The 22,126-nt window shown below is 36.1% G+C and overlaps 1 protein-coding gene across 5 annotated transcripts in view; it reads right to left on the minus strand.

Annotated features, from left to right (window-relative positions):
- Mapkap1 (MAPK associated protein 1) overlaps nt 1-22,126 on the minus strand; it is a 232,650-nt gene that overhangs the window by 195,231 nt on the left and 15,293 nt on the right. For 3 of the 5 annotated variants that reach the window (XM_046451278.2, XM_046451275.2, XM_046451279.2), the window contains exons 2-3: nt 7,131-7,458; nt 4,618-4,707 (exon numbers count right to left, since the gene is read on the minus strand). In XM_046451278.2, the coding sequence (XP_046307234.1) occupies nt 4,618-4,707; nt 7,131-7,389 (349 nt within the window). In that variant the 5' untranslated portion in view covers nt 7,390-7,458. Of the gene's footprint in view, nt 1-4,617; nt 4,708-7,130; nt 7,459-14,590; nt 14,722-20,964; nt 21,031-22,126 lie in introns of those variants that run through there. The other 2 variants (XM_046451276.2, XM_046451277.2) reach the window with 2 other exon arrangements.

The following is a 22,126-nucleotide window of genomic DNA, read 5'->3' on the forward strand; positions in this document are numbered from 1 at the left end:
GGTAAACAAGTGCTTTACCATTGAGCTACACTCTCAGCCAAAGCATCAGATTTCTTTTCAGAAAACCAGTAAAAAAGTTACAGGTAAGCTGCTATTTGTAAGAGTAACATAAAACATTCAGAAATCACCTTAATAAGAAATACAAAAGTTCAGGGTCTATATGGAGACAACTATAAAGCTTTATGTTTATGTACACAGAAAATACCATACAGAATGAGAATACTGTTTAAAATATATTACCAACATACATAAACGAAACCTAAATACATCAAAATGTTAAAAATGGTTATCTCTGGATGTGAGATTGATGAAAGTTTGTTATAATTTTTATATTTTTTTCAGATTTTCAGCAATAATTGTTTTTTTATAGAGGGTTTGGCAACTTCCCTGAACCCTAGTCACAGCTGACAGAGAAGGAATGAAACAGAGGAACACCAAGGACTCAACATCAAAGCTTGTGTGCAGCTCCCTTACACATAGGATCTGGGAGGGACGGGAGCAGAATAGAAAGACTAAAGATTGGGTCAGACTGGCCAGGAGAAAAATTATGGCTTTGCCACTTAGTCACTACTTGAGAGTAAGTAATGGGAAAGTCATTCAGCCTCTGAGCTCCAGTCTTCTCACCTGTAAAACAGATATATTAACAGCTAATCTGCTGGATTTGCATAAAGAGAAAAAAAAACTTAGTGGCTAGCATATTCTATACCCTAGAACTGGTTATCCATTAAAATTACATAGGGAGCTTTTGAAAAATAAAATGTATGGACCTCACTCCATATCTACTGAATCAGGGATTCCACAGGTTGGGCCTAGAAATGTACACGGAATGTCATTACAATATACACTTAGGGGTGCATTTCTGATTTTTATACAACCACTGTATTTGGGAATCCTTAAGAAACCAGTAAAGGATGTTACATAAACAAAACTTTAGGAATTTATGTTTTCAAGGATTTTTTTGCTCTTTGTTTTTGTTAACACTTATTAAACAGTCTGTATGGCATGACTATAACTACTTAAGCAGGAGATAAGATTTCTTTGTACTTTTAGTGATACTGTGATACGTTAGGCACTAAAGCAGAGCTAGTAATGCTTTTACTAGCTTCATGTTGGCTTATTTTAATGGTTGAGATGTTTGTTATAAGACACGTAACCTATCGTTAGCTTCATGTTTAAAAAATGTATATTTATTAAAATGGCTTGAGTTTCATCTTGTTAGGATCCACTTTTTAAACTTTCCATCCCTTTTAGTTATGCATGGGGCATGTACTAGTCCTCTAAAGTGGGTTAAACTGAAACAATTTGATGGGAGGAACTCTCCAGGGCTTGTTTTCCAAAGAAAAGTATTTAGAGGAACAAAACTTAAACCTCCCTAGGTGTGTTACAAAGTTGTTCAAAAAGTAACTCAGTAAGGCTTATGAATGAAATTATGTAGAAACCAAGTAGACATTCTGCTTTAAAGAATAATAAATGCAGATGATTTAAAAAAAAAAAACTAGGGTATACTTGGTATACTTATAAATAATTGATATAAGCTACATTGTTGTTTTGAGTTTTATTGCACTTCATGTGTAAAAAGCCTTGTCTTACAATTAATCTTCAAGTTTCTTAAGGACTGGACGATATCTTTCTCTAAGCCCCTATCACAGAATTACTAGACATACAGGAATTATGGAAGAAATATTTGTCAAATGACTCAGTTTATATAACTTGTTATATAAAGGCTAAAATACCAATTTTTTTCTAAATACATTTTTCTTTGGTCCTGGGGATCAAACTCAGGGCTCCATGAATACTAGCAGACACTCTACCACTGAGCTACAATCTTGGCCCTCCAACACCATTTTAAAACAATAAAACTAAATACTAGGACCCTAATATGAAATAATTCCTGACAAAGAAGACTTCTCATGAAACCATCATCATATTTATCCATGCAATATTAGTTACAGGAATACGAAGAGAATCTTTTTTAATCTTTATTTTATTTATTTAAATTTTCGAACCCAGGGCCTCGCACGTGCTGGGCAAGTGCTCTACCACTGAGCCACAACTCCAGCCCCTAAGAGAATATTACCCTAAAGTATTGCATGTGGTGTCATGGCATATAGATCAGTAAGTTCACCAAGAACTTCAGAGGATTGGGCTGGAGAGGTAGCTCAGTGGTAGAGCACTTGCCTAGCATGTGTGCAGCTCTGGATTCAATTATCAGCACTGCCAAAAAAAAAAAAAACACTCCAGAATATGAACCTCTAGAGCCCTTCTAACTGGTCTGAAAAGGCTGCATTTACACTATGTCTAAAGGATGGACTGAATTTAGATGCAATAATTCCACAGGAGAGCATCATATTTATAATGTTGATTCTTCTACTGGAGAATGAAATAAAATAAAGATAAGAAAACATGAAAGGACTATAATAGAACATAAATAGCAGAAAAAGATTATAGGAATGGGGCTGGGGATATGGCTCAAGTAGTGGCTCACTCGCCTAGCATGCGTGAGGCACTGGGCTCAATCCTCAGCACCACTTAAAGATAAAGATATTGTGTCCACGTAAAGCGAAAAAATAAATATAAAAAAAAGATTATAGGAATGAATAAATAATGACTTATGGAAAATTCCCAAGGAAGATCAAAAGATTTAGAAATGGCATTTTTTGCCAAAAGAGAGCATATGTTTGAGAGATGTGTGAAGACAGAATGCCTGCTCAGTTAACTACTAACTCTATTTTCTTAGCATTCTCCAGGATAACCAGAGTACCAAGCTGTGGTCTAATGATGGAACCCAGCCTCATAATTAAAGACATTCCTTTGTGATAGAAAAGTGCTCTGCCACTGAGCTACATCCCCCATCCTAAGACATTGATGACATTTCCTCTAACCATCAGGAACAACTGCAAGGCAGGCTGCTGGTCTGCCCAGAAACAGGGTCAACACTTCAAAGCATGGACTTTTCTAAAAATAAGATCACAGGATCAATTATTGAAACGTGTGAGAGACAGAAAAGAGAGGAAAAGAAACTGAGGGAGAGACAAGTATACATATACAATGGACAGTAACAAATGAAAGCAACAGGGGGACTACCCATTTCTCCAGTAAACATTGAATCAGATCAAGTAGATTCAACTTTAGGAAGAAGTGAATGAGGAGCAAATAAAAATCCTCTTCTTTATTAAATGCATCAAACTTTATGCCAAATAATTTATTTCTCATATTGTAAAATGGATTGCTGCACTTAAATTTGAAGTATTCTACCCTTTTTTTATGTATTTATAATTTTTAAGATTATAAATACATAAAAATAGGGTAGAATAAAAGTGAAGAAGGCAAACAAAAGGTAGCTGGAAAGATGCAGTAGCTTAGATAAACTGGCTCTGTATTGATTCATTAAGAGGCGATTACTAGGAACTGCATTAAGATATACAGAAAATCTGAACAAAATGAACAAGATGAATCATAAAAAGTGTTTTCTGTTTGTGTTAAATACAACAAAGAGTATTAACTGAATCAACAGAAGAGGCCAGACTAGTAAGATGTTTAAAGTATTGAGAATAAAACTAAAGAGAACTACAGAAAGACACAGAGCAAGAAGCAAATATTTCTGTTTCCCCACAGTCATCATTTAGAAGCAGTCATTAAGAAAACCATACCTAATAAGCATACTGGAGTCTACAATCAAAGAATAATGTAAGAAGCACTTATAATGTGGTTTAGCACAAAAAGGTTAGCCTTCGTATGAGGACAGAGTTGGATACAAAACATAGCACTATCATGTACAACTTTAGCAAGTAATCGAATTTCTTCAATTCCTTCTCTCAGCTGTAAAAAATAGCAGCTACCTATAGTTTGCAACATCGTTGCATTAGAGGTAATGCATGCCAAGTACCTATACAGCACAAGGCAGGTGCTGCTGTTAATATAATAATCATTAATATTGTTACTCTTAATTGTATAGCAATGGAGATAGTCAATGAAGATTTATTACAGGCTTCAGACATTTCTTTTAAGAGAAAAAAAGATGAAATCTGGGAAACATAACCATCATAAAATATTTTAATAGTATTTTACTTTTGAAATTGTGTTCTAAAGTCTTGCTGAGATTGAAGCTTTGAAAATGCACTACTGCCACCCTTTATACTCATACCATATGAACACAAAAGAAAATGGTAATAATAATAACAGCAACCTAATTTTTTTAAGATAAAAGAATTAACATATATGCAAAAAAGATTGTTATTAGGACCATTAATGAGGCAAGGAAATATCTAGGTTGGAACTGCAAAGAGGAATGTATAACCCAGAGACCCATCCAAAAAATTACAGACTAATCCTTAGCCCTACAAACACAGTACTGGCATGACATTTTGTACAAAATGTCCCCTGCACACATCGATCTTTATGACCCAGACTGAAATTGGCTGAAAAGGCAAGATCTAAAGAATTTACACAGCTTCCGAGGGCCAAGGCACAAGTAAAAGAGCTCAAAGCTCAAAACACAAGATGTATCTGCATAGATGATTTAAAGGGATGATTCAAAGTAAAAGTTCTTATATAATAATATAAACTAAATAAAATATATAAATACTCGAATTAAGAAGTAAAATTATTTCCATTTACCTGATTGTTTAGAATTTCTTTCTTTCCACTGAATATTTTTGCATTTGATCTGGTTTTGTCTCTCTTTTCGAAGTCGTTCTAATCTTTGAGCTTGAAAAGAAATATTATAACTATAAGTTTGTCAATGAAAGTTTACTATAAACAAAGACATAATTAACTACCTTTATATGAATAAAGATGTTTTATATTGCATATGTAGGGAAAAAGTCATAAAATTTTAAAGGTGGCACCCTGAAAAGCAAATACCAACAAAAACATGAAAATATTCTTGATTTATAATTGAAATTAGAGGATATAAAACATTAATAGAGATCATAAAGATAGTATTAACATGGAAGAGAATAATAAAATGTGAAAACTTCTGTGATTAATATGACATTTCATTATATAAATCATTAATAACGGTCTTAAAGGAATTTTAATGCACAAATGAACTGAAGTGAATATTACATTACAGGAATAAAATTACTGTTATGAATTACTCTACCCGTTTCAAAAATTAAAGATAAATGAACTCAGACTAGACTATTAAAGTTTTAAATATAAAATCCTTTATCTAAAAATCATGAAAATTATAAAATGTCAAAGCTATATAAATTAGCATAGCTTTTCTTCAGTGGGCTGAAACAGTTTATAGGTAGTAAAATAAATGATTTGTATCTTTGTAACATTAGTCAAATCTTAAGAACAATTTTTCTTTTAAAAAATTTTAAGATATGTTAAGAGAACTAAAAAGTAAATTCCTTGATCATTAGGACAACCAATAATCTGAATTAATTATTAGCATCCAGGTGCTACATAAAGAAATTCCAACAACATCAAGAGTCGCCTAAAATCATGCATTTGTGATTATACCGCCACTGGCTGATCAGTCTTCAAAAAATTGGTGAACTGAGCCTTTAAAGAAATACCACTCAGCATCCATTAACTGCTGCACAGAGATAACAATGAAAGGAAAGTCAAAATTGATGCCATCTCTTGAAACTCATTTTCTCTTGCTAATCTTCAACATCCTATTCTAGCACATTGCTAATAGAAAATAAATAAAATAAACTTCTTTTTCAAACACTTTCAAGGTAGGAAATCATACAATCCTGCCTTACATTGTGATAGGGAAACACCAAAAATATTCTTGCCAGAAACCTAAAACTACTCTGGCAAAAGCATTCTGACAATGTCACTATATCTAACCAAATTCCACTGAAGAAAAATACATTGATTGCAATTAATAAATGTGAAGGGTGCAGCCAATGTAATATAATCATAAAGCTCTTAATTTAGCAATATTCTCCTACTGAAATCCATTCAACCTGTCATATGAGATATCATCTCAATAATTTGCAAGGAAGTCAGTTTCAACTAAAGAACTCAGAATCAATGATTTTGAATTATATTTAAACCTTCATTCAAGTCATATTTTGATAAAAGTTCCTTTAGATATTGGCAAATAGTATTAATTATTTTCATGATAAGATCAAATTATTCTTTTTGGTGTCACAGATGCTGAAATTTGAACCAAAACCTTAATGTGCTTTTCACTATAATTGTATCTAGTTCTACCTATAATACTCCTTTATGTAATATTTTATATCCAGATCATGAAAAATAAATACATGAATATTTTCAGTCTTATAGTTTGACTTCTGTCACAATCATAGGGCATGAGCAGGTTACTATTGCTGATTTGGAGATTATATTTTCTGATGATCTAAAAAATAATAATTATCTCCTAGAATATCCTATTATTTCAGAACTACAATATGTATTCTAAATAATTTATCTAATTAAAGGCCTTGGTTCATCACATTCCCTGTGAAAGGAAAAAAATTTCAAACTAGAAAACAGGCAATGAAAAACGTTTAAAAGATAACAACATATATATACCAAAGTTGAGCATTTTCAAACCACAAAGATCAAGGTTAGTGGTCAATAAAGATAAAGAATCAAAAACAGAGGCACCTTTTCTAATCTCACACCCAAAGTGGGAATTCCTATTAGGACCAACCCTAACAAATAAAGAGCTGTCTCCGCCACTCCCCAACACCCCCCCCCCCAACAATTCCTCCATGGATAACAACTGTCTGGAGCAATACCTTATACTCCTTGGCTAGTCAGCTGTCTGTGTTAAAGGTTCTTTATTGTATCAACCTGAAATCTGCCTCCAGGGAATCTATCTACTGGGACTAGTGTTGTTCTGAAAAGACACTCAGAACAGGTCTGGCTCCATTTCTACATGACGACTTTTTAGAAAATAACATCCAGCATGTCTCCCCTACCCACTTTCCACCTATACCTTTTCTGTCTCCTTCCTTCTAATTACATCACTCCAGAGGACCTCTCCATTCATACTCATAGAGATGGAGATGTTACTTAAGAGTAGTTCTTAGTCTGACACATGCATGTTCCTCTTATCACACAGAAACTCTCCCCTTCCAACATAATGCATCATTCCATATGACTGTTCACTAATTTAAAGCTCAGAAGACATGACTGGAAATAAAATTAAGGTTTACCTGTGTTTGAGCGTCTTCTAATACCAAAGTCCCAACTTGAGGTAATATCGACTGACTGGGCGTATACATAGCCCTGAGTCTCGCCATTGCTTCCCTGAATTTCTGACCCACTGTCTCCAGGCATTGAAGGAGGATGAATCTTCTCTAGGTCAACATCATGATCAATGAGAACCATCTCACACATTCCTGTGTCATCACTGGTCACATGTGACTGCCGAATATGAGCTAGAATGATAGTTGGATTGTCCAAGAAGGCCATCCTTTCTGTGGGCCAATTTCCTTAAAAGGCTATTTTCTCCTCTTCATATTGTTTCACCAGCTCACCTACCTAGAAACATGATGTACACAGCAATATTTAAGAATAAGGCAGAAAACGACTGAATCATTTTTCAAACAAATTCAATGTGGTAAAATGCTACCTTGAAAATCAACATTTATCCCTGTACCTAGGAGCTTAAAAGGATTAAGTCTAAGCTGAAAGGAAATCCTTATAAGCACTAGGGGCTATGGCTCTGGTCAATGAAATCTCTCCGTGGTATCAGAGAGGAAGGTTTGCTCTCTTGCAAAACAAATAACAGTAACCTCTTAGTCAGGCTACTTAAAGCACATAACTACTGCTGAAACAATAAATTCAAGTCTTTTTCTATTCCTTCTGAAGCAGTTTTCTCATTATTTTGTAAGGAACAAACTGTATTTTCCTCAAATGATGTGCTTAAGTATGAAACTTATTTCATCAGTTTACATTTTCCCTTTTGTCTTATGGTTGTGAAGTGTTTAAAAGGGCACAGGGATTTGACAAAGGTGTACCACCAAAGTAATTTTGTTCAATAAACATATTTTCCTTTTTTTTTTAATTTAAGACAGTACTGTGTTTTTAAAATAAAACTTTTTAATCAAAACTGCCTTTCTATAAGATTAATTTCTTATTTTAGAAACCTAATTATAAGAACTGCTTCCTCAATCCTGTTAAAACTATAATGATGTTTATTCTAGGAACGTAGATGGTACCTCCTCGGTTAAATGAGAATACTCACAAAACAGAACGGAACCACTGTTTCTGTTAGGAACTAGGTCCTAGAGACCCACTGGGTTCAAATTCTGGCCCTATCAGTTGCTGGCAATGTGATCTCAGTCAAAACACTTAACACCTTTGAGCCTCCTTTTGTTCTTCATTTATAAAATGGAGGTTCCCGGTAAGAGAGGACACACAAGCAAAAATGCAGAAAAGTGAACGAGTAGGTAGTACATAATTAAGCAAACATAGGCTGCTATTAATAAGGTTGATGATGATGGCAAAAAGATCACTACTAATTTCAGTTTTAATTCCTGTTTAAGGTAGTCATAAATATACCAATATTTCATCCATCTTCAATAAGTTCATGGAAGATAAAATAAGTCTGGTTCTTTTGTGATAGAAGACACTGCAGGTTACCTCAGTCACCTCCTTGCTCTTTCAAAATAGTTTAGATCTTGAAATACAAGGAACGTGAAAGCTGGTTTGAATATGTTCCTAGAAACAATCAATCCTATGAAGATTTTTATTTTTAGAAATAACTATAACTGGGTCCGGGGTAGTAGGTGAGTGACAGAACACTTGCCTACCATACACAGGCCCCGAATTTAATTCCCAGTACTGCAAAAAAAAAAAAAGGGAGAGAGAGAGAAAAAAAAAGGGGCTGGAGATATAGCTCAGTTAACAGAGTGCTTGCCTTGCATGCACAAAGCCCTGGGTTCAATCCGAAGCACCACAAAAAAATTTTAAAAAGAGAAAAAATAAATATCAATAACACCAGATTTTCTTGTCATTTGTTTCTTCTAGAAATGAAAAACAGGAGGTAATCTGTTTAACAAATCATTACAGCTAATTGAAGTTTCCAAAAATTTTGCCCAAGGCTGGGATTGTGGCTCAGCGGTAGAGCGCTCGCCTAGCACAGGCAGGACCCAGGTTCGATTCTCAGCACCACATAAAAAAAAAAAAAAACAAAGGCATTGTGTTGTGTCCATCTACAAAAATTTTGTCCAGTAACACATCATTCTACTGCCATTAACTCGTGGATCTTAAAGACACAGAGATTAAAGAATGTTTTACTGAGAAGCCCTAATCAAGTAAGGTATACTACTATTCTCTTTTTCCCTTAAATATATTAACTACTTATTTACACTAAGGCTAAGAAGAAATGCCTGAATCAAAAGCTTATGCCCTAATATAGACCAACTACATCCCTAATATTATACATCCCTAATATTAACCTTTTAAGTAAAGTTCTGAAATATTTGGTCTCAAAAACATTAATGTGCTATTTTAAGTATACAAGTCAAAAATTATAAATCTAAAAGGGAGCATTTAAATTTCACTTATAAAAATAAGAACTTTTTCTATAACCATGAAAAAATGTATACACCCCAAAATGAGAGCATTTTTCACAGGATAGGATCACAAACTGCCGGAGCTGCAAACATCCTCCTGTAGCAACCACAATAAACTGTCTTCCCTCCATGGAAGCAAGGCAATGGGTTGCTAACAGAGGAACAAGTGCTCCCACCTTCATCCTGAATAGTTCTCCCCTACAAAAACAAGGACTTCAATAAGAAGCCATACATTTGGGTGGGTGTTCTGACATTGAAAAGTCAAAGGGCAAAGCAAAAGGACGCTTAAGTACCTTCAATAAAATATTTTTCAGCAAAATTAATCTGCTTCATCCCAGCTTAGAAATAAGAATGGGCAAACATCTCTAAAGGCACACACCTGCTCCCCATCTTTATCCTTACAGAAGAGAGGCCTCAAAACACCCTAAGATCAGCAGAGATCTTCTCTATTAAATACTATCACTTTGTACATAGAGGAATCTGTAGGATTCACTCAATCATTCCTTCCACACCAGTTTTGATAGAGAACTCCCATAGGATGGCCCTGGGAAATGTGCCATTTTGTGTGTCACTTTCCACCTCCTGTTCCGTGTTCTTGAAGACTTAAGACTATAAGTTCCACAAGGACAGGTGCCATCACACCACATCCCTTCTGACAAAAGGTGTTTATACATGGCAGGAATTCAATACATGTTGCTGTCCAACTTCCAACAACTATCCAATTTTGTTGTAGAGATAAGTCATATATGAGCATGTCAGGTTTAAGTGTGATTATAAAGAAAGGATTGCCTTTTTTTATTAACACAGATACAAGAGCTTCTCTTCAATGTGCCCTTCAAAATTGTCACCTTGGGACATTATCAACTTATTCCAACAACTCTGCTTTTCAGAACCAAAAGAATATTTTTTTTTAAATCTCCTTAAGAGCAGCCAAGTATCATTTGAAGGTATACTTGATTTCTAAGACAAACACTTTCAGAATACAAATGAAACAACTCATTCTCTGTTCAGTTGTACAAAAAGCAAAATTATTTTTTAAGACTAATATTGGCAGGAGTTCAGAGAAATGGGCACTCATGCACTATAAAGCAAGTAAAACTTGGGATTTTTTTAGAGAGTAATTTGGCAATGTTTACCAAAATGAAAAACATGAATACCCTTTGAGCAATCATACTTCTAGAATTTAAGAAAATAATTGTGCAAAAAATGTTTCTCAGAATTGTTTAAAATATGTAATGAAAATCCAAACATCCACTAATAGCACATATACTATGATACATACACATAATAGAATACTTAACAATGATTAAAAATATAACAGGCTGGTTAAACAAACAAAATGTGGTATATAACATAGGATAGAATATTATTCAGCCTTAAAAATGAAGGAAATTCTGACATATGCTTCAACATGGATGAGCCTTAAGAATATCATGGGGGGGGGGGGGCCTTAGCAGTAGAGTGCTCACCTCACACATGCGAGACCCTGGGTTCGATCCTCAGCACCACATACAAAAATAAACAAGTGAAATAAAGGTGTTGTGTCCAACTACAACTAAAAAACAAATATGAAAAAAAAAAAAGAATATCATGCTAAGTAAAATAAGTACTTCCCATGGTATATGTACCTTATAACATGAGACAATCATGTCCAGCTCCATGAGGTCAGTTCCCCAAAGATTCCCTATTTTACAGCTTCTTTCTTCCTTTTTTTTTTTAAACAGTGCTGGGGATGGAAACCAAGACCTCACTACATGCACACTATCACTGAGCTACTCCCCCAGCCTCTTTCTCCCACTCTTTAACTACAGGTTCTTTAAAGCATAAAGATTTGTTTTACTGAAAATGGAAGCAGTAGGGACATCCATGCAGAATGAGAAGACAGTAAGAGATGTTCAAACGACACAGTCATTTTTAATGTACTAGGCTGGATCTCTTTATAAAAGACAATATTCAACAAATATTTGTTAAGTTCCTACTACGTGCTAATAGTGGTTCCAGCTGCACTTTGGATACTGTTACCACTTTGCACTTTCATTTGATCATGCAACCTACATGTGGTAACTTGAGAATAATTTTAGTAGGTTTTGAATATCAAGTCTGAAATACAATTTTTTTTTCCTGTGCTGCCTTTTAAACTGAGGGTCTTGCACATACTAGTCTAGTACTCTACCCCTGAGCTCCATCTCTAGCTGAATACAATTTTTAATAATAACTTCATGTACACACAAATTCTCAAACTTCATCTGCAATGGCTTCTAGAAAAATGTAAAGTATGACATGGTAAAACACACAAAGAGATGGAGAAAGTCGCAAAGAGGAAATAATTCAGGATAAATTCATACACCATGGCATGACATAAGATCTTGTACACTGACCGCAGGTAAACTGCAAAATCTCAGAAGCAAAATACAACTGTAACAGCTAACCTTAACTTACTATAAAAACTAGAATTGTTCTAAGCCAAGCATGGTGCTATATATCTGTAATCCCAGTGTCTTGGGAAGATGAGGCAGAAGGATCACAAATTTTAGATCAGCCTCAGCAATTCAATGAGCCCCTAAGCAACTTAGCAAGATTGTCTCAAAATAAAAAAATAAAAAGAGCTGAGGATATGGCTAAGTGGTTAAGTACCCCTAAGTTCAAAAAAAAAGAAAACAACTAGAATTGTTCTATCCTTGTATATGAATTAATTCATATAACCCTCAAGATAACCCTATTTAGTTACTATTTTTATCCCCATTTTACAAATGAAAAAAAAAACTGAAACACAGAAAGGTCAAGAAACTTGCCCAAAGCCAGACAACGGGAGTAAGAACCAAATCTAAAGAGCTTAGGATCTTAACCACTATGGTATTCAGTCTCTCAAAACGGAACAAATAATCACAATAAAAATGATCCTATTGTACTCTTTGGACTCTGAGGCCTGGGAAAAATTCCTTCCAGGGATTCCTGTAAAGGACATGAGACAGCAAATATGCTCTGCAGCAGACAAGATTTTTAGCTCCCCTCTACTAATTCCACAGTGACTCGGTGACTCGTGAAACCACAAGAAGCAAGCAGTACATGAAACAATTGTTCAAAAAATAAAAATCACAAAACTTTACACATGAAAGGAATTTTAGAGATCATTTACTTTCCTAAAACCATAGAGGGCTTATTTTTTAAAAAATATTTTGTTGTAGATGAGCACAATACCTTATTTTATTTTTATGTGGTGCTGAGGATCAAACTCAATGCCTAACATATGCAAGGCAAATGCTCTACCACTGAGCTACAGCCTCAGACTAAGGATTTACTTTAAATAATAAGTTAGGGCTAAGTATATTTTTTGTTTGTTTGCAGTGCTCTTGATTGAACCCAGGGTCTCATGCATGCTAAGCAAGCACTCTAACACTGAGCTACACCCCTAGTCCTCTAAATGTATTTTTTCAAATCTCTAGTGATTTATGCAACTTTAACTACAAATCCATCCATACCCGAAATATTTTTTATCTTTTTAAAATAACATACCATCATGAGTCCTCCCTATACTCCTTTACTTCCCAAGAAGCTAAGACAGGCAGCAGTATGATTGAAAATACTCAAGTTCAGCCAATAGTTAGAAAGAAATTCCTCTTCTAAAATATTTTCAAAATACTGCACATTGGCTTTCCTCTGCCAGGCAGACTTCCAGCCCCCTCACCTGTGAAAACTTGTCTGAATAAGCAACAGCCTGAGGCTTCTCAAAGGTCTGCAAACTCCCAATCAAAAATTACTGCTGCCCCATCAATGTGTCATATAAATGTTGGCATGTTCATTGTGTATTTATAAGATTGTTAATGGTTAGTTAATTTACCTCCCACACCATTATTGTACTTGAAATGATTTAACGTCTGCTAGGGGAGTTAACAACATGTAACAGCAGATGCGAAGTTTTTTTGGTTTTTTGTTTGTTTTTTACCACCTTTGCACACTGTACCCGGACTTCCTATCCTTAGCATTAGGCCAAGTTAAACCTGATTGCTGCACAGGAGGCCTTAAGACTGTTACAGAAGCACTCACAGATTTATTTCCCACAAGGAATAATAACAAGTAGATCAGCAACAACATTTTTATTATATACAAAGTTTTCCACTCATAATAACCAACAGACCCTCTTTTTATTAATATTTCAACATTATTTGATCTTAAGTTCAGAATTCATTCTTCCTGGACTTCAAAAATAATTGAAGTAACTACTAACATAAAATGCACTTTACTGCCTTTTTCTGTCTTTCCAATTTAACTCTAAATTAAACCTTCATTTATTTTTTCAGACTACTAAAAGCTGGTCTTTTTTTTTCTACTAACTGTTCTGGGAATTAAAATTTTCTCCATGTGAATATGCCTAATCATGAAACAGCAAATAGTGAGACAATATATCTGGAGAGTTTATTTTTTCCTTTCACATTTTTAACTCCATATGATTAAAAATACTTACTAAATTAAGACAAGAGAAAATACATGCTTATATCTTCCTTTGAATGAGATCCATTCACTAAGCATCATTTGAGTGGGAGGTCCTAGGAACCCTACAAAAATATGTAAATCTTGGCCTGCCCCTCTCCAGGCAGTTCAGCAGAATGCCTATGTCACAAACATACAGAACAGCAACAGAAGGCAAGGTACATCTACCTCCAAAAGAGACACTAAGTATGTTTTCCAAGAGAGGTGAAAGTCAAGAGAGCTTCAGGAAAGATGGTGATGACATTTTAAGGATAACAGCCTCTCCTTAGAAACACAAGGAGAATAGTAACGTATTTCCTGAGCTCTTAGCTAGCCACACTAATCGCCTTTGTAGGTTTTTTTTTTTTTTTTTTTTGGGGGGGGGGGATTGAACCCATGCTCTATTACTAAACTATACATACCCAACTCATTTTACTCTTTGAGACAGGGTTGCTAAATTACCCAGGCTAGCCTCAAATTTGCAATCCTCCTACCCTCATTTTATTTTTTTAAACTAAAGTTTAAAGGGGTTAAGTAACTTGCCTAAGGGCACATGGTAGGTGTCTTTCAAGTTCCTCCCAAAAAGAAGTGGAGCCTATTTCCCCTTCCCTTGACTTTGGGCTCACCTTGTGCTTTGCTTTCACCAAGTGTATGCAGTGGAACTTCTGAACCTCGCCCTGAAGAGGACTTGAAACTTCTGCTGTGGCCTTAGAAAGCTTCCAACTCATAAGATGTAGAATAAAAGACCACGTGGGCAGTGGCTCAGCCATCTCAGTCACTCCATCTGTCCTGCTGAGGCCCCCAATAAATGATTATGGCCATCTGGGACCAGCTAGCCTTTCCCCACCTCCCACCAATCTATCAGAGGTAAGGTCTCTTATGTCAAATGTCTCACTCCAACAAAGGGACCACATTCTGGATTTTCTTGCCTTATTACCACTAACCACCTGAAATGCCTCAGAACTTTAACACCTGTCAAGGTCCAGTTAAAAGAGAGCCTGGTATAGTAAGTACAGTGCCTCTCAAACTTCTCCACAGATAGATCAGAAGGGCATTAAGAAGACCTGGGGAGGAACCTACGGCAGCATGCCATAAGAAATTTATGGTTAGAATTCATATTTTGCATTCTATCCCATAATATCCTATATCTGTGGTTGTTTTAAATAGGAAAAAATACCACTAAAAATTGATACTCTGGGAATATGGGCATTGCTCACCTTTTTTTTTTTTTTAATACCCTGGATTAAACTCAGAGGCACTTAATCACTGAGTCATATCCCCAGCCCTTTTTAATTGATTTTTTTTTTTAGTTGTAGATGGACATAATACCATCATTTCATTTTTATGTGGTGCTGAGGATCAAACCCAGGGCCTTCCACATGCAAGGTGAGCACTCTGCCATAGAGCTACAACCCCAGCCCCCAACCCTTTTTTAAATATTTTATTTCGAGACAAGGTCTTGCTAAGTTGTTTAGGGCCTCACTAAGACTGGCTTTAAACTTGAAATCCTCCTGATTCAGGCTCCGGAGCCACTGGGATTATAGGCAAATACTCACTCTTGTGGCTTCTAATACCCCATAACACAGACTGGGATTCTCCCAACTCCAGTTTGAATGGTAAGAGTCTTGTGGAAAAACAGACTTTGGAGTCAGAAATAAATGATTTTGTAATGATGAAATGGCACTTTATCAATGGACCACTCAAAATCTAAATTTTGTTCAAAATATGTTTCCTATGACAAAGATAAAGAATGTACGTATTAATCTCACTAAATATATAAAGTTCTAAGCACAAGTTAGACTAGAATATTATTCAGCTGCTTTAATGCAATTGGTATTTTTTTTAGATGTTGATGGACCTTTATTCATTTATTCATTTTTTTCATTCATTTATCTATGTGGTGCTGAGAATCGAACCCAGTGCCTCACACATGCTAGGCAAGCACTCTACCACTGAGCCACAACCCCAGCCTGTAATTGGTATTTTCAAAGGGTTTTGAAATAACATTTTTTATCTAGCAATAACTGTGAAACTTCAGACACCATCCCTAAAATTCCAAACCTGCCAACATCTCTAGTTGTAGAAGAAAAGTGCCAGTTTGATGCAATATAGCCCTAAATTATTTTTCAATGGGTGTTGTCTCTCTGGAATAGTAGGTTTGAATGACACTTGTGAAAATAAACAATTTCGGGTTTTACTTTAATAACTCAGGTAAAAATGTTTATAGTTTTACCTCAAGTGAAGACTATGAATAATGGCAAATTATTCATACATTTTTTTGATGTGAAATTATGAATAAGGGGCTGGGTTGTGGCTCAGCAGTAGAGCGCTCACCTATCATGTGTGGGGCGCTGGGTTCGAGCCTCACCACATAAAAATAAAATAAAGGTATTGTGTCCAACTACAACTAAAAAACCCAAAATTTTAAAAGAAAAATTATGAATAATGTCAAATCATTCAACATGTTTTTCGATGTGAAATTACAGGTTTAGGAACTTAAACTGTAAATAGCACTCGACTGCCTGCCAAATTCTCATCCAGAGATTTCATTTGACAAATATTCATAAAACACTTCCTATATGTCGGACACCAGAGATAAGAGTGCTAAGAGGGGAAAAAAAAAGAGTTGGCCACTGCCTTCATGGTGCTGAAAGTGTATATGGTAGACAGAATTTTAAAACAGCTCCAGAGTTTCTTGCGCTTGGTGTCAACATCTATCCCTCTGTGTTATCCCCTCTTGAGTGTGGATGGGAACTTCCTTGTTTATAGCCAACAGAATATGGCAAAGATGATAGGACAGTCACTGTCTTGATGATATTCCACTGTGACTCCATCTTAGCCAACTGAAAAAAAGAGACATTCAAAGACAGAGAGATTATCCTTGAAGAAGTGAGTCATGTTAAAAAAAAAAAAAAAAAAACTATACATGGCAAGGACTGAGGGCAGTTTGTAAGAGCTGAGAATAGTTCCTAACCATGAACTAGTGAGAAAAGGGACACCTCAGTCATACAGTCACAAGGTAAAGAATTTTATAACCATCTGAGACAGGCTGGAAGTTCTTTTTCTAATTAAGCTCCAAGATGAATCCATAACCAGCTAACACCTGAATTTCATCCCTTTGAGAGCAGGAGAAGGGAATCCAGCTAAAGCTTTGATTTCTAACTTGCTGTGAAACCAAAATCTTATACCATTTAAGCTGATTATGTTTGTGGTAACTTCTTATGCAGCAAGAGAAAGTGAAAACAAAACTAAAACCTTACACATACAACACTGTAAGGCTCTCTGCAATCCAGTGTCACTCACCTGCGCCTCCCGGCTATCCGTGACTTCCAGGACAACTCCTGCCACATTCTGGCCTTTGGCAAAGATTGACCTTTTTGTGAGATGTGTCCTTCTCCTCTAACACTGTCCCCATCTTCCAAGTCCAACTCAAGTATCTCAACCTCTGCAAATCCTTCATCAATTCCCCAAGTTCAAACTGTTTTAAAAGAATTTTATTTCTACCTTCATTCATTAGTTGAATGGAATATCTTTTCTTTTTTCAGTATTAGGAATTTAATCCAGGTACTTGAAGCTATATCCCCAGCCCATTTTTAGTTCCAAGACAGGGTTTCACTAGCCTCCAAAATTGCAATCTTCCTGCCTCAGTCTCCCAAGTCACTGTGATTACAGGTATACACTACCTTGCACAGCACAGGGATGTTGTTAAACAAGGTATAATGCAAAACACAGGACCCACAACAGAGAGTTATAATCCCCAAAATGTCAACATCAATAATTCTGAAATTGAGAACTCTTAATGTGTGGTTTGAAGTCACTAAATTTGTGGTAACTTCCAACTCCTTTGGAGCTGTTTCATTTTTACTAAAACTAAGCCACAGGACTTTAAAATGCTACTAAAATCTATGCTCAAAATTTCTAAGATGTAATCAACTCCTAGGATCAACTCCTAATATGTTTTCCTAAATTTTAACTATCCTAAGGAAAACCAAAGCTCAAACTGCTACTGACAAGCTGCATTCCCTCAAACTTATCCCATGGTCTGAAAAGCCAGTCCTCCCTTGGGGACACTGAACTTAAAACATGAAAGAGGTGAGAGTAAGCTGTGTGGACACAGCTTGAGGGAGAGAGGAGCAGGCCCCTCACTGCTCAATAATCAGCAAGAAGTTCCCCACAAGGAGGCAAGCAGCAGAGGATCCAGTCTGGAAAAGCAGGCAACCTGGGAGGGGCTTGTAAGCCATTCTGAGGCTGGCAAACATGGGGGGTCACTAGAGAATTGTGAGGAAAACAGTGACATGATCTAACTCACATTTAAAAAGATCTCCCTGGCTGCTATGTTAAGGAGTGAATGAATCAATGGATGAATGAAAGAACAAGCTAATCACACTACTTTTTTTCCCTTTTTAATAATAATCTGTTTATGTGTTGGTTTTCTCTTCTATATTCTAAATTCCTTAAGGACACTGACTGTCTTATTTATCACTATGTTGACAGTTTCTAGTAGAATATGGATGACATCCAATAAGAGCTCAGTATGGAATGAATAGAAAAACAAATGAATCTTTCTTGTTTCCAAGAAGCTGTGCCATAATTTTCCAAAGTGGGGTAGGGTGGAAGTATTCGTGGTGCTGGTTCAGCATATAGTTTAAAATTTCTTTTTCTTTTATTGCCTTCTCAGTATTTAAAGTTTGCTAGCACAAGTGAAAGAATTCAACAGAGTTGCTTCCTCTTAACTGGCTCTAGGTTAACCACAACATCATTAAAAAAAAAACAAAACAGTTTATTACAAGGACCATTCAGGAACCCTGAATTCCTATTCCTCAATTACCAGAGACCTAATTGCATGATCTTGGTCAGACCAGTTCTATCATTTAGAGAACTATAATGTAGATTCTATTATTATTCAGGTTTTACAAATCAGTAAAATGAGGATATAGCTGCAAAAGGCCACACAAGTAACAGGCAGGGCCAGGATAAGATTCAGGCAGCCTAGTTCTGAATGCTTCCTTCTCCAAAGCACTTTGAACACTGTGCCTCACATTCCACTTTCAGTCCACTTCATCACAATCTTCCTATCCCACTGCTCGCTCTAGTCCACATGAGAACACAAATAGATTTATCTGTTCATCCAGCAAGAATGAATACTCACTACATACTGCAAGTCTGAAGTAAAGTACTAAGTCAAAGTCCCTATCCCCAAGAGGGGAGTCAAGCAGGGGAGAAAAGACAAGAATATAAATGGTCATAATAAAGAATGAGAGCAATAGAGGATCCGACATACTATGGAAATGCAAAGGAAAAATGCCTAAATGAAACTGGATACTCAAGACAGGCTTCATAGAGATGAATACGACCAAGATAAGGCTATGGCTGTGGCTCAGTGAGACAGCACTTGTCTAGCACGTGTGAGGCACTGGGTTTATTCTGCAGCACCACATAAAAATATATAAATAAATAAAATAAGTTATTGTATCCATCTACAACTTAAAAAAAAAAAAAAAAGACCAAGATAAGGGAGGTAGTCACTTCCAACTCGCCTAAAGAATATGAAAAAGAGCCAGGTTCAGTAGCACACACTTGTCATCCCAGCAACTTGGGACACTGTCAGGAGGATGACAAGTTCAAAGTCAGTGTAGCCAACTTAGTAAGACTCTGTCTCAAAATAAAAAAATAAGAAAGGTTGGGGATGTAGCTCAGTGGTAAAGCATCCCTGGGTTCGATCCCCAGGTTTGACAAAAAAGAACAGTGAAAAAAAAAAGAGCTAGTATTGAAATAATCTATAACGCTGGCTTCTTGATCAAAGTGTTTACAATAAATGTCACTCCAGTTCTGTCCTATAAGTTGCAAATTAACACAAGCCCATCCATGAGTTATTGCAGAAGCAGAGAGGATCCTTTGTAGTTGGACAAGACAAAGGAATGGGGAAAGCGAAGAAAGGGCAGACAGGAGAAGCAGAGAACAACCAAGCATCAGATCACTGGGGTTCAAATCTGGACACAGTCACTCATTGTGGGGCCTAGAAAGAGTAACAACTTCTGTATCTCCATTTCCTCATCTACAAGGAAATAATTTTGGTGCCTACCTCACAGAATTGCTATGGAGACTGAATGAATTAATATATGTTAAATATTTACTATGCCACCTATACTCATCATACAATGTTTGCTATTAATTATTATTGCTATCATTCCATGGTCTAAGCTTACTGGAAGGCTGGAAGAGAGGGCAGCAATCAAGACAGCATGGCACTAAAGTAAGAAACAGCGAACACCTAAAGTTCAAAGTTGCTGATTAGATAGCCACTTTAGAGAGTTGGGTGGAAGATTAATTTGATGGACAAGACAGAAGATGGGTTATAAAGCCCAAGGAAGAGATGATGAAATCTGACGTAAAGCTGTGAAAGATGGTTCTGTAAATCCAATAGGCAAGAAACATTTAAGAGATAAAAAATTGTAGAATTTGATGACTTAGTGGTCGTGAAGGTTTACACAATAATGCCAACAAATGAAACTGCAAACTCAAAAGTAGGAACACTTCCATTACAGGTATAGTGGAGATAAGGAGTTATTTTTCAGTTACATTGAACTTGGAATATCCATGTATTATCCAAATAGAGGTCTATCAAAACACAAACTTGATAGCTCAGGAGAAAGCTGAGAAAATCTTAAAGACATCAATGCACAAGTGACAGATGAAGCTATGGATATAACTGAGCTTGCCCAGTATGCAAGCAATGAACACCCAAGGAACAGCAATAGTTAAAAGGTAATATGAAAACGCAGAAGCTACTAAACAAAACAAGTCAATCTTTACCTAGATTTTAAAGTTATGATCCACTGGACTATGAAGTCCTTGAGAGGAAAGCACTCTGACCCTTGACTTCCTATCACTAACACCCAACATATAATGCCCAGTACACATATGCTTGTGAAATGAACCTGACGAACAGAGAAAACAGGAAGTTGGGCTGGGGACGTGGCTCAAGCGGTTGCGCGCTCACCTGGCATGCGTGCGGTCTGGGTTCGATCCTCAGCACCACATACAAAGATGTTGTGTCTGCCGAAAACTAAAAAAAAAATAAATATTAAAAAAAAAAAAAAAAAAAAAAAAAAAACAGGAAGCTTTCCCATCTAATAAAACAAAAGGCTCACGGAACTCCTTGAACCTAGAGTTGGCTCCAGGCCAGATCAGAGCCAGTTCAGAGGAAAGTAGAAGCAAAAAGGAGCTCCACCATGTGCACCACTGAGGAGATGTGATGATGCAGCTGCCATGGGAAACAGTTTGGCAGTTCCAAAGTGTTTATAAAAACAGAAGGGCCACAGGAACCAGCAATTCCTCTTCTAGATAAATACCCAGAACTGAAAACACATGTTCACAGAAAAAAAGTGTGCATGTTTACAGTAGCATTATTCCTAACACAGAAGGTGGGAATAACCCAAATGTCCAGCGACTGATGAGTGGATAAACAAAAAATGTGGTATTACACTCTCAATATTATTTGGCAATAAAAAGGAAAGAAGTACTGGGGTTGGGGTTGTGGCTCAGTAATAGAGTGCTTGCCTAGCATGTGTGAGGCATTGGGTTCGATTCTCATGCACCACGTATAAAATAAATTAAAAAAACAAAACAGGAAAGAAGTAGTACTGATATATGCTACAATATACATGGACCATAAAAATATTTTGCTTGGCAAAAGAAGCCAGATAAAAGCCCATATATATTGTATGATTTCATTTATATAAAAGGTTTAAAATAGGGCTGGCTGGGGTGGGGGCTCAATGGTAGATCGCTCACCTAGCATGTGCAAGGCACTGGGTTCGATCCTCAGCACCACATAAAAATAAATAAAATATTGGGGCTGGGGATGTGGCTCAAGCAGTAGCGCGCTAGCCTGGCATGCGTGTGGCCCGGGTTCGATCCTCAGCACCACATACAAAGAAAGATGTTGTGTCCGCCGAAAACTAAAAAAAAAAATATTAAAATTCATTTATAAATAAATAAATAAAAGGTATTGTACAACTACAACTATAAAAAAAATTTTAAGGTTTAAAATAGGCATCATAATAGAGACAGAAAAGAAATTAGTGGTTCAGACGGTAGGTGAGGAGGAATGAGGACTGACTGCTAATGGAGTAAAGGTTTCTTTTGGGGGTAACAAAAAC

Source organism: Marmota monax, unplaced genomic scaffold, assembly GCF_021218885.2.
Source record: "Marmota monax isolate L192 unplaced genomic scaffold, Marmota_monax_Labrador192_F-V1.1 WCK01_AAM20220418_F8-fsc00020, whole genome shotgun sequence".
Lineage (NCBI taxonomy): Eukaryota > Metazoa > Chordata > Mammalia > Rodentia > Sciuridae > Marmota > Marmota monax.